At 35.7% G+C, this 13,077-nt stretch overlaps 1 protein-coding gene across 2 annotated transcripts; it reads right to left on the bottom strand.

The window, feature by feature from the left end:
* Positions 1–8,550: 8,550 nt before the first annotated feature.
* LOC132174809 (3-oxoacyl-[acyl-carrier-protein] synthase I, chloroplastic-like) lies at positions 8,551–12,719 on the bottom strand. 2 transcript variants are annotated; one of them, XM_059586493.1, is made up of 8 exons: positions 12,213–12,719; positions 10,687–11,042; positions 10,053–10,484; positions 9,785–9,958; positions 9,592–9,705; positions 9,231–9,332; positions 9,055–9,121; positions 8,551–8,853 (listed from the first exon to the last, which is right to left on the bottom strand). In XM_059586493.1, the coding sequence occupies exons 1-8, from the start codon at positions 12,340–12,342 to the stop codon at positions 8,786–8,788; spliced, it is 1,443 nt and encodes a 480-aa protein (XP_059442476.1). In that variant the 5' UTR covers positions 12,343–12,719; the 3' UTR covers positions 8,551–8,785. The 2 variants fall into 2 exon arrangements, with proteins under 2 accessions (XP_059442476.1, XP_059442477.1); XM_059586494.1 differs by lacking the exon at positions 12,213–12,719 and adding an exon at positions 11,202–11,373.
* Between the last annotated feature and the right edge of the window lie 358 nt (positions 12,720–13,077).

The following is a 13,077-nucleotide window of genomic DNA, read 5'->3' as shown; positions in this document are numbered from 1 at the left end:
ATATATTATTATCAAGTTCCATCTACAAAATTATTATTTTGCCAAAGCATATGATCATACACTAAAATATAAACCATATAATATATTTTATTATATGATATGTAATTAAACAATTTATATGATATGTTCAATACTTAGAGCTATTAAACAAATATTGGTATGCTAAAGGGTACTCAAACAACGTATTGCTTGGATCAACCCAACAGTAACCAAATCTAAGGCAATCTAAAACGTGTCTTGACTCATAAATATAAGAAATTTGAGTGGGGGATGATGCTATGTTGTTGTCAACCAGTACACTATGTTCAAAGGATAATCTTTTTCTCTAAATTGAGGGGAAAGAAAATTTAACCTGCATTTTTAATATGCGATTTTCACATATATTTTGTTGTGAAAATAAACTTCTTTAAAACTTAATTTGAAGAAAAACTTTGTAACTAATAAATTGGTTAACAAAGACTGAAATTGAGAAATCGTCATTCACAAAGTAAAGTTGATAATTTTTAACATTACTGGCAAATTCGACATGAATTTAATATGAAATTAGCGGATTAGAGTTAAGAGTTATAAGTTAAATGAGTTGAGCTATGGTTAACCTATATAGTTTTATACTTATGTCTCGACATGACCTGATCACATTTATGACTGACAATTTTTATACGATTCATGAATTCAATACGAATCTAATACAAAATTGGTGAATTAAGATTACAGAGTTTAACTGGTTTAACTAAATAGGTCAAGTCAGACTTCAATACTACTTGAATCACAAAGATGAAATCCTACCCAAAAGAAAAGAAAAATCTGAAAAGGAAAAGAAAAAAAAAATGAAAATGAAAATAAAGACAGGTTCTTCTTGATCCCCCCTTCGATTATCCATTGGGACATGCCACGGATTTCCCCCACCATCCCCTTAAACCAGGAACACTTTTTTACTGTCACACCATAGACTAAAGACAAGAAGTCTTTTCACAAAAAAAGAGACAAGAAACCTTTAACTACAAAGCAATCAAATTAATAAATTTGGGTTGAGAGAGTGAGAGAAAGAATACTCCAATTGGGGTATGGTGGGGCTAGTGATACGTGTATGCAGACACCATGTGGAGACCAAATTGGTTGGGGTTTCTTGGCTGCCCTTAGCCTGCACAAATTAGAAACCTCATTTGCATCAAATAGATATAAAAATAAAAAAAGTTGCAAGCAAAAGGACCTAACAAGTTGAATTTGAGACACTCTCCTAACTTTGCCCTTTCGACCCATCTTAGGATTTGGCATTGTTTATGTGGGGTACCCTACAAAGCTTTATATTTTTTAACTAAAAGGAAAGCAACTAAGGTTTAAGAGTAGTTTATTTTTAGGAGGGTTTCTTATAAAAACATTAAATGAAGCATTTTGGGTTGGAATCCATGTGAAGACAATCATGGGGAAAGGGGAAAAGATTTATGCCTATGTGTGCTTGGAAGCTACCCTTCACAATTGCTTCCATGTAAGCATATAATAGATATAAAAAAATGGGAGATTTTGAGTGGGATTTTGGTCCCCAAAGGTACTATAAGCCTCAACTTTCTTTTGACCTCATTTGAGACTTTGTCAGCCCTTGGATCTTATGATTAGGACTTCTTTGCTTTGGTGATGTGGAGCTTAAGACCCACTGGACCCTCATTTTCCTCCTTTTTCTACTTCCTTTGCAGAAGAAGGGACAATTTTTCTGCAGCATTCACCAGTAAACACATGACAACATTCATCTGGGACCTAACCCCTCCATATTCTCTTCTTTATATGAAGCAGTTAAATTAGATGCCATTGAAGCATGGAGCCACAGCTTGCTTAACCTAATTTTATGTGAAGAACCACAGTTAGGGCATAAACCAGCAGCCCTGCCAAAAAAAATCTTTTAAAAATTTTCAAAACGGTGTTCCCTCATACTCATAGTCCCAAACAGAGATTTAACAAACCCTATGTCAAGGAATTTTAATCTGCCTCATACTTTTTAGAAGGTGTTTTTTGTTTCGATGTGACATAAAGGTTAAAGTAGTTTGAATGTTTTGCGCTTTAAGTTATTGTTAGTGTTTTTGTTTTGAAAAGAGATAACAAAAGAGAAAAGGAAAAAGCATTATCAAATAAAGTGTGTCTGTCAGTTCTCTTTTCTCTGGATACTCCAACATTATAGATGGAACAAAAATTTTTCATTAAGGGAGACAAAGCATAAATGAAGGACGAAGCCCACTGTCATGGCCCCCGACCCTCTAGTTCCATCCCTGGTTAACATAATCTTAACACTTTTTTTATTTTTTGAATTTAAGTGTCATACCAATTTATCTTGATTATGAGTTTAATTGGATTTTCATATCTATTTGTCTTTGTCATGGTTTCAATTAGATCCAGATGTAAGAAGGATGATAAAGAATCTCACATCAATTAGCTGTAAACACACTATTATGATTGATTCATGAACTTGCACAAGCTGGAAGGCGTGGTAAAAAAAAAAAATAGACAATAAAACTTTGGCCAAGCAAGATACCTCCTAGTTTTACTGACCATAAATTTTCAATATTATACTGAAAAGGCAAGTCACATAAATGGCATAGGATTGGTCAAACTAAATAGATTACCAAGTAATCAAGTCAAAGTCCATGTTACTACAGTTCTATTAGCCAATGGGAACCCAATTATTGATGAATTTAGTGCTTAAATTAGTCCAATTAATGTATTAGATTACATCATGGGACATGGGAAGATGGCTACCAGATCAGAGCTGCTAAAGATTGAAAGCTGTATCATTGTATCAAGTAATAAAAATTGAACAATTTTACTGTTATAGAGTCCCAGGATTTATTTATTTTTTAATTAATTTTTTAAGTTAAAAGGAGAAACAAATCCAATTATGTTTTTTTTTTTTTTTTTTTTTTATGTTATGGGTCTCAATTTGCCAAAGACTTGCGGTCAAACGGAGTCTTTAACCTTGGAAACGTGAAGACCAGGTCATACGTCTCCTTCCAAGATTTTTTTTTTAACCTTTTTTTTTTTTTTTTTTAATCTACGAATTTGAGTCACATGCGGATCACGTGACTATTTTTTCATCTATGTTAACGGAAAATGTTGTCATGAACCCTAGTATGAAGTGTATTTTTAAATTATCTACTTCATGATCTTGTTGTATCTTTTAGAGAAATTGCTAAGGTCTAGTATAGCTAAAGAACAAGAAGGAAAAATAAAAATTAAATACTTAAAGAAGTATGAAGCTTTTAAAAGGAAAATAACAAAGAAAATAAAAAAAATAAAAAATAGAAAAAGAAAAAGAAAAGAAGAAAGGTTAATTAACTATCACAAAGAAAAATGTGAAAACAAGACTAGGGTTAGAGCATTCACAATGAAGGAGCCAAAATTTTTATGCAAAATAGCTCTTCAAAACTCATTTTTATCTAGTTTAACTAATGAATTTTTAAATGTCCCTACACCCGACCCGATTAGCTGTATTTCTATCTATTCTATTAAAATAATATTTTATTTTTAATTTTTTATTAATTTTAATTCAAAAAACCATTTCCATGAAAAAAAAAAAAAAAAACACCAAAAACAACCAATCACCCCCCCTTGAAAAGTGGGAAAAGATTTGAGAAAAAGAGAAACCATAAAAACTAAAATGACTTCTTTGAAAAGTGCTGTTACATTTAGTTTTTTTATTTTTTATTTTTTTAGTTTTAAAGGATAAATTTATCGAAAAGGTGCAATCGATCATTCTGTTGATTTTCCGTCCATTAGTGTCACGTTAGCATTGTTTCCACATCACATTAAAATAATATCTTTTAAATAATTTAATTAAAAAAATTAGATCTTTTAAAAAAAATAAAAATTAAAAATGAAGGGGTGGCCAACGGTGGGACTGCCACCCCTAGGGCTATGTCACATCAATATATATATTTTAAAAAAACATACAATTTAAAAAACATTAACAAACGGAGTGAGACATTGTGCTTGTGTGAAATAAGATTTTATTAAAGACAAGCACCCTTTTTTATTTCCTCCATTGAGCTATGCAGAACCTCAATATATGTATACACCATATATAGTACTATTCTATTGCTGAAGGGGAAATGGAGTTGGGCTAATTTTCTCTCAATATTTCATGAGGATGTGGATTACAATTAATGTTAGTTTACCGACCAACAATATGGGGAAATGGGGTCCCGGTCAGGTCCCGGGCGGGTCCTAGGCGGGTCCTGCTGGGGTCTCAAGCAAGTCCCAGATAGGTCTCAAGCGGGTCCCGGGCAAATCCCAATCAAGTCCTGGTCAGGTTTCGGGTGAGTCCTGGTCAAGTCCCAAGCAGGTCCCGGCGAGGTTCTGGGAGAGTCTTGGTAAGGTCCATCAATTTAAGAATGAGATGCTCATAGTCGGAAAATGGTTTACAGTTTTCAAAACCATAAAGCATTTTCCGAAAATTAAAGAAGAATTTTCGGTCAAAAGGAAAATATTTTCCGTTGACCACTATTTTACGTCGAAGTAAATACCATAAAATGTGGAAATAATTTTCTGGAAACCATTTTATGTCGAAGTAAACGGAGCCTTAAAGGCATAAATTTATCGAAAAGTTGCAATCGATCATTCCGTTGATTTTCCATCCATTAGTGTCACGTTAGCATTGTTGCCACATCACATTAAAATACTATTTTTTAAATAATTTAATTAAAAAAATTATAAAAAAAAAAAAGAAGGGCTGGCCAACGGTGGGACTGCCACCCATAGGGCTGAGTATGTCACATCAAAATAATTTTTTTTTTTAAAAAAAAAACATACAATTTGAAAAACATTAACAAACAGAGTGAGACATCGTGCTTGTGTGAAATAAGATTTTATTAAAGACGAGCACCCTTTTTAATTTCCTCCATTGAGCTCTGCAGAACCTAAATATATATATACACCATAGTACTATTCTATTGCTGGAGGGGAAATGGAGTTGGGCTAATTTTCTCTCAATATTTCATAAGGATGTGGATTACAATTAATGTTAGTTTACCGACCAACAGTATGAACATTAAGCATAATTGGTTGTTGAACCATATAATTGATCACTCTGAATTTGATATTCTTCCAGTCAAATTGAGGTTGATGATACCAGAGGAAGACCAATTGTTCACTATGCATTCGACCAACTACATTAAGTATTTGTTAATGTGATGTGGTTGTATTTATCACCAAAAAGAAAATGTTATGTGGGTGCGGCAACAAAGATTGGTGAGGTCCCTTTTACCCGAAAGTGTGTCTTGCTCATAGAAATTTTGCTCATTTTCTTAACATTTGGTTGGCTAAGTTAAAATATTAATTAAATATAAAACTTTATCATTCTTATCAACTTAAGTTTTAAGATAAGTGTTGATTTAAAGTGGTATCCGAGTAAAGGTTTTGAGTTCAAACTCTGACTCCATGGCGTATCTTTTATTTCAATTAAATATTCACGTGTTAAGTCTCACTTATTGCCTGAATTGCTCGATGGCTCAGTATCACTGTGATCTGATTTTCTTTTTACACTTTTCTCTTTATAGATTTTGTTTGTGGGGTCTAGGTCATGTTGTGCAATTGGTGTTTTGGATTCAGAATTTGTTGGGCAGTGCTAGTGGTGGACTTTTTGTTAATGGGGCACATATTTATTGTGGTATTGTAATGTTTTTATGTCATTAGGAGCCAATATTGTTGAACTCCTCCAGTTGATGATGAGATTAGTAGAGTTTATTGGTCCTCCACTAGCTAGTACCCTGTCGTTTTATGGTGTTCAAAGATCCAAGTGCCAATATTATTAGGCAAAGAGTTGGAGCAATTGTGTAATGAGGATTTTGAAAAGCTAGCACATCAACTAGCCTAAAATTCATATGTCTTAAACCGTTAATTAAACGATAGAATTCATCATTTTTTTAACTTTTGGGCGCTTGGAGAATGAAGCCCATAAGTTAGACAAAAGGGTCAAAGAGGTTCGCGAATAATCTCCGATGCTCAAGTCAGCATGAGAAGAAAGAAGAAAAAGTAAAACTGTAGAGTGTAGGTAAGAGAAAAAACTGTAGAGTGTAGGTAAGAGGAAAATTAAACGTACTTGGTGGAGCCTCCTCTCCATTTATATGTTTACCATTCTTGCCTCTTTTTTGTAGAGTTTTTACTTTTTAGGACTGTCGCCTATTCTTCGTTGCAACTATGAGAGATTTCATCTCGAGAATATTAAGGAGGTTATCCTACGTGGCCCAACCGTTATTTGATGTGGTGAGAGGGGGTGATTGGGTATAACATATCTTACTATGGTCCAGGTGTTCCCCATACCTAAGGCATGATGTGTTATGGGCTAGGGTGATGGACCATTCACTAGCCTATCATAGCCAAGCTGACGTGAGTGGCTATGAGGAGCCCCCTGGCTCCTTGGAAACCTTGGCTTGGCTATAGTTGGTCTCGATGTCATTGGGCTCGATGGGCCTTTGGTGGAGGGGCCTTATAGGCACTTTATAAATAGGTACTCCATTATCAAAGCAAAGGTTCTGGTTTATTAACATTTCAGTTAAATATTCTACGTTTTTGTCTCGCTAGTTGAAGGAGAATGTTAAACTTTCGAGATAATAGGTGATTTAATAATTTGGTTGGTCTTATTTTTGGAATTAGTGCAGTGAACCTGATAGCAGCCTCTTTTATGCTTCAACTTCTGCAACTTGTGGTCTAAATGGTTAGTCAAGGAAATTATACTTAAAATATCATTAAAAACAAATGATTGAGCTCTCCCCTTTAATGTGAGGTTTATTCTATATGCTATGGAATCAGAACGATATTATTTTAGATATAATATTCAAAGTTAATCTTACTTAGAAATTGCAGTCTGCATCAAGTTGGTGGGGTTCCCCAAAGGACTGGAAGGGAGAAGGCAAGGATAGAATGATTAATAATTTTCAGATTGAGATATTCTTATACATGGTTACAAAATATTGGAAAGTCAGCTGAGAAAACATCATTGAGTAGAATTGCAGAAGTAAACTCAGGATCATTCAAAGGCATATTCTCACAACTAAACATTTCATTATACTACATGGTTACAAAGCTAGCTCATAATGTTTCAGCTTTAAGGGCCCTTATAATGTGTGCTTAGGATGAGAAGATGACTAAAAAGTAGGGCTAGCAATTTTTTACACAACCTATAAACCCGACACGAATCTAACACAAAATTAGCGCGTTAAGATTAAGGGGTTTGACCCATTTAATTAGTCAAGTTAAGGTTGACCAATATACTCTTATACCTATACCTCAATGGGACTCAAACCTAACAAGCGACAAAAAGGCTGACAATTTTTGACATGATCTATAAACCCGACACAAAATTAGTGAGTTAGAGTTGAGGGATTTGACCCGTTTAATTAAATTTGTTTAGTTATGATTGACCTATATAGTCTTATACCCATGCTTTGACACGACACATCCTGAACCCGACACGCGAATATGAATTGTGACACTTACTAAATAGTTATTTCCCTAATGATAACCTAATCTATTCTTATTATCAGAGAATAAACAGAATGTGATTCAGTTATATTAATAGAATAAAAGAGATTATAGAGTAACTGAGTCCTCATTGTCAACATCAAGCTTACCCATCTGCTTGGTCGTATTAAGCAGCCAGTACAGTAATCAGCACCAAGTTAGTGGGTTTACTGGCTTTAATGTCGGTACACTAAAGGTTGAATTACTTTAGTCTAGTGCTAAGATATCTACGAGTAGAATCTTAGGGAATAACTTCAAGCAGCCAAAAGTTGCTCTTAGAAGTGATGCTTTGACAAAACTTTTTGTTGGCAAGTTGCAAGGCTGGCTGCTAAACTAGATCCTGCTGATATGCGATTCTCTGTAGTGTGATTTAACTTTCTTTTTTAACAGTTGGTACATAGAATGTGATATTCCATCAGTAGAGAGAAAAGCAAAGGAAAACACTATGTGATAATTAGAATTTGTTTATCATATATTTCACTTCTGTCCTCCTTTTAACTTGTGGCGGCATCTAATGAACAAAGAAAATTTGAAGTAGCTTTCAAATTGCAGAAGATGGAGAGTTCATATGACAAGAGCTAATGGAGGATGATGGCAGAATTCAGGAAATAGTTTGCACAAATAACTGCAGCCTAGCTTCATAAGTCATCCTTGTTTTGATTCCAATTCCATAGGGAAAGACTTTGAAGTCAAATTCCATGAACTCCCCTGCCATTTCCCGGAAATAATGTAGAAAGAAGACTATGGTGGAACCCTCATTGACTAATCTCTTAAAGTTCTGGTGTATTTTGAAGTCTTTGGACACATGATGAACAAAATGATTTGTTTTTCTTTTATCTGTCCTTGTTATTTTGGGTAAGTTTTCTCTCTGGTGGAGATAGTCTTCGTTAGTTATAATGTCAAAGTTTGTATCCATTAGTCCATATAAAGGCAATGGCATCCTTATATTCCTGAATCTGACAATTCAACCCACTAGACATAGGTGTGTAAGTTTCTAAAATTTCCACCATAAGCAGCCAAGCCAACAAATAGGCAAGAACAGCATAGTGAAAAATGGCATCAACGTTTTATTCACTAAAAAATGACTAATTCGGATTCATCGAAATAATGATGAGATATACCAACATCATTGAAAGGGCAACATTGCCTTTAGGGCTCATTACAGAATGCTTGATTCGAATACGTAACCGCCTTTATGCTTTTGACAACTTTAACATCTAAAAATGGGTGATTCTAGTATAATAGAAAGGTGAAAGGGAAAACTCTTAGGGCCGGCTTTTATTTAGGGCGTGAAGGGGGCAAAGACGACAACCGAATTGTGCCCGCCAAAGCCGAATGAGTTAGAGATTGCTGCAGAAAATAGAAAAATTTTATTAGACAACATTTGGATGTAGGTTAAGTCAATTCTCCCATCAGTCATCATGTCTAAATATTTAAATTTTTAACCATTGACAGTTGATCGACATACATTAAGCCATATGGAAACCTGCATCATTTTTCAAAAAAACACACCCACATGCACAGAGAGAGACAGAGAGAGTAGTGACATACCAACATTAACTTCATGCTTTTTCATCACGTTTGGGACAGTGTCAATTGAAACAGCAGACTCCAGGTTCTACACGCGTACCAGAAATATATAAACATCAAATGCATTAAGAACCATTGTAATTAGCTAAATGGAGGCATATGAATATGAAAATTAAGGACACAGGGGTGATTAGTACATCTTGGTTAATAGTTGGATGCAGCCAACCAGTGGTGATTGCTTTTATGGTTGCTATGGCCTCCAATCCACCAGCAGCCCCAAGGCCATGTCCAATCATTGACTGCAACAAGAATAACACCAATTAATTATCTAGGTTGCAGTTAGACAAGAATCCGGCTAGGGATGCAAAGGTGAAAATCACTCACATTCGGCTAATTACTTTAACAAAAAATTTGGTGAGGTAGCTAAAATAGAAAAAAAATATATAATTTTTTTAGCTAAAATGGAGAGGAAATTTGCTAAGCCGGATGTGGAGTGAACAAGATCATATTAAAATTCTTGAACTGGTTTCACTTGGAATGACCAGGTTTATTTCTTGCCTTGGTCCCATTCATCTTCAACTCTGATGTGTCCTTAAAGACCTTCTTGATCGCATTAAACTCAGCCATATCCCCTGCTAGTGTAGAGGTTGCATGAGCATTCACATAGTTCACCTGTGAATCATGGATTTAGAATGTCAATAGAAATGTTGATGAAGAGTTTTAGCCTTGAGAGATCAACGAGTGGTTTTACCTCTTCAGGGGAAACTCCTGCATCTTGTAAGCTCTTGGTTATGCAAGATGAGACTCCAAGGCCATCTGACCTAGGATCGGTCATGTGATGAGCATCACATGTTATAGCACCTCCCAAATACTCTGCAATTATATTAGCTCCTCTTCTCATTGCGCTCTCCAAGCTCTCCATAATCTTTTAAGTTTTACAAAAATTAGTACTTGTTAGAACTATCAAAGTTAAAATAATTTTTAAGAAATGAAGAATTACATAAGCTAAGTCACATTACCAGCACTCCAGAGCCTTCTCCCATAACAAAACCATCACGATTTTTATCCCAGGGTCTGGAAGCTTTATGGGGTTCATCATTTCTCTGAGACAAAGCCCGGCAAGCTATAAACCCGGAAACCCCGGTAGCCGTGATTGCAGCCTCAGTCCCACCAGCTACCATGATATCTGCCTCACCTATTCTAATGAGATTTGCTGCTGAAAAGAAGCAGTAATTTGCAGTTGCACAAGCAGTTGAAATGGAGAAATTAGGTCCCATTAAACCAGTGTCTATAGCCAACAATGCTGACCCCATGTTGGTGATGGAATAGGGAATGAAAAATGGTGTGATCTTCTTATATCCCTTTTGGACCAGAGCTTCCACTCCAGCACTGAAAGCTGATATGCCTCCCATGCCTGATCCCACTAGAACTCCAATCTTTGTTTTATCCATCTGCAGGGCATGCAAACCAGAAAATTATTGATGCTTGATGCTAAAATATAAATTAAATGATTAAATTAACTATATCCTATTAGCCCTTAAGGGTAGTTCGAATAATAAAATTAATCATTTTTATTCACTTTCTGGGATAAGTGATAATTTAACCTTTATCTACAAACTGGAAAACTACATTTTGCTGGTAAGAAAATCTTACTTTTTCAAGAACCTCAGTTCCAAGGTTGGCATCTTCAAGGGCCCTCTTGCCACCAACTAAACAGTAACGCCAGGTATCATCAAGCCGGCGATCATTCTTGCCATCAATGTAGCCTTCGGAAGAAAAATTGCGAATCTGACCTGCAAACTGGACGGGGAATTTTGAAGCATCAAACCTGTCAATTAGGCTAATCCCACTCTCTCCCTCAAGAAGTTTGTTGTAGAATGCATCAATGTCACTGCCAAAAACTGACACAAGGCCCATTCCTGTTATGACAACTCGTTTTTTAGGATCTGTTTCTCGTTTGGGAGCTGAAACTGTTGAAGCCATGGCCTTGATTTTTCTGCATTTTGGAGCTGAGAATGGAAAATCAAAGTTGAATTAAACGATCGAGTATAGTACATGCTCAGCCATATATATATATTAAAAAAAGGAGATAAATCAAAACAAGCACAGCAAGAAGTACCGACAAATGATTTCTATAAAGAGCAAATTAACATTAAAGGAGCACCAACCAAAACGGTGGCTTGTTATGACTTAAAACAGTGGCGGAGGGAGGGGGGGACATGGCCCCAAAAATTTGAAAAACCTCCCCTGCTCCAAAACTATTAAGAATATCCCGTTTGACCTCTCCAGAAATTTAATGAAACCCCATGAATTGTCTCAGAAAATCTGAATAACCCCTTTCTTCTTCCAAAAAACCTGGAAAACAAAAAAAAGTATGAACAAATATTTGGGTTTTTTTTTTTTTTTTTTTTTTTCCTTTCTAAAATATGAGAATTTAACTCCGAAATTTTTTCTATAAACCAAAAGATGTCCTTTTCTAAAACACTCAGGATATCTGACTTTCTTCCATCCTCTCTCTCTCTCTCTCTCTCTCTCTCCCCCCTATGCTTTCTCTTTTCTCCAAAACTTCTAAATCTCCACCCTATCTCCCCCTCACTCTGCTACTGTAACAATGTACCAACCATTGACACTTATCCTCAAAGCAGAGTGGCCTATGCTTCATGCCCAAGGTAGGGTTTAAGAGAAAAAGCTTTCATTGCAGGATTATCAAGTCTAATCAGGAAGGAGCTAGGATATTGTTTTGCTTTTTGCTCATATCAGACACATGTTACATAAGAGATCTGATTCTCCTGATTGTCATTTTTAGGTGCAACCCAAAAAGTTAATACGAGAAAGAACCCATGAAAGAGAGATCACCCGACATCAACTATAACAGCTCTCAGACCTATTAAGGTTACCTAAAAAGTAAAACAAATACATACGTAGGAACTTTAAAAGGAATGGGGGAAAAAGATGGGACAGAAAAGTCAAAAGCATTCATGAAAATGTATTGGTGAATTGAGATTAGGCCTGAAATGGTATGGTTGGAAGCCAAAACGTAATTCCTTTCTATAGCTTTTATTAGCCTTTCCTTCAATTTTGCATTCACTTTGGGCCTTTTTCCAAAATGGGGTTTTACCATTCTCAGTAAACTTTCATTGATTCATAGCAGACATTATTGGAATATGATTGGCACTTACCTGGATTCCCCCGTTTCCTGTTTTCCCCTGTCCTAAGCCCTCTGTATTGAAACAGAGAAGCCCCATTACTTCCCAATTCTCTAGCTCTGAACATCACACCAGAGGAACAAGCAGCAGCCATTCCTGCCATCTCTCTCTCTCTCTCTCTCTCTCTCTTGCTTCTTTCTAAACCAGGAAGGATTTGACAGATATGAAGAAAATGAGAGAGCTTTGGGTTGTCAGTGCAAGCTTGTTTCTGTTTTTGTTGTAGTTTGTTGGGTTGGATGCTCCGCCACGTACTGTCTTGAAGGGACTGAAACAACAAGCTTGGCGATGATATCAAAAGAAGGGCTTTGTAGTTCCCTCATTTTCCTTTCTCTGTCAACCGCTTAACCACCTCAATAAATCAAACACCCCCCACTTCAATGCACAGACTTTTCCTTTGATTAATGTGTTCAACTGTTCTTGCGGTTTTCTTTACTTCTTGTCTCTGTGTTGGGTGGAAGAGTTATCCGTACTTATAATGTGTGGAATTGATTGTCTTGTGGCACCGAATGTGTTGGATAATTCCTGCATTGCAGCAAAGCCTATTAGTCGGACGTAGGGGAGGGGAATGAGATGATGGCAAAACGTTGAAAAGTATTAATTGCTTTTACTTTTAGGATAATTGATCATTTAATTGATATCATAACAATTGAGGTTTGATTGTTTAATCCCATCAAATAAATTTTTTGCCTTTTTGGAAAAGAGCTATTGAAAAGGCATGTGAAAGGATACTTGAATCCAGACAGAGCGTTTATAAGGTGTCAAGGAATATAGGTGGGGTTGGTAAACTCATTTAACAATATCAATAAATAGTTATGGATTAGGATATCGGCTATACCGC

Source organism: Corylus avellana, chromosome ca3 (genome assembly GCF_901000735.1).
Source record: "Corylus avellana chromosome ca3, CavTom2PMs-1.0".
Lineage (NCBI taxonomy): Eukaryota > Viridiplantae > Streptophyta > Magnoliopsida > Fagales > Betulaceae > Corylus > Corylus avellana.
Note: the sequence above shows the minus strand (reverse complement) of the source record. Positions and strands in the feature narration are given on the sequence as shown.

Bases quoted from the DNA above. Each gene is read 5' to 3' on its own strand.
- LOC132174809 (XM_059586493.1), bottom strand. From the start codon at position 12,342: ATGGCAGGAATGGCTGCTGCTTGTTCCTCTGGTGTGATGTTCAGAGCT. The intron at 11,043-12,212 runs GTAAGTGCCAAT...TTCCATTCTCAG, and splicing joins CAGGAAACGGGGGAATCCAG to CTCCAAAATGCAGAAAAATC. The intron at 9,959-10,052 runs GTAATGTGACTT...AAAACTTAAAAG, and splicing joins GAGAAGGCTCTGGAGTGCTG to ATTATGGAGAGCTTGGAGAG.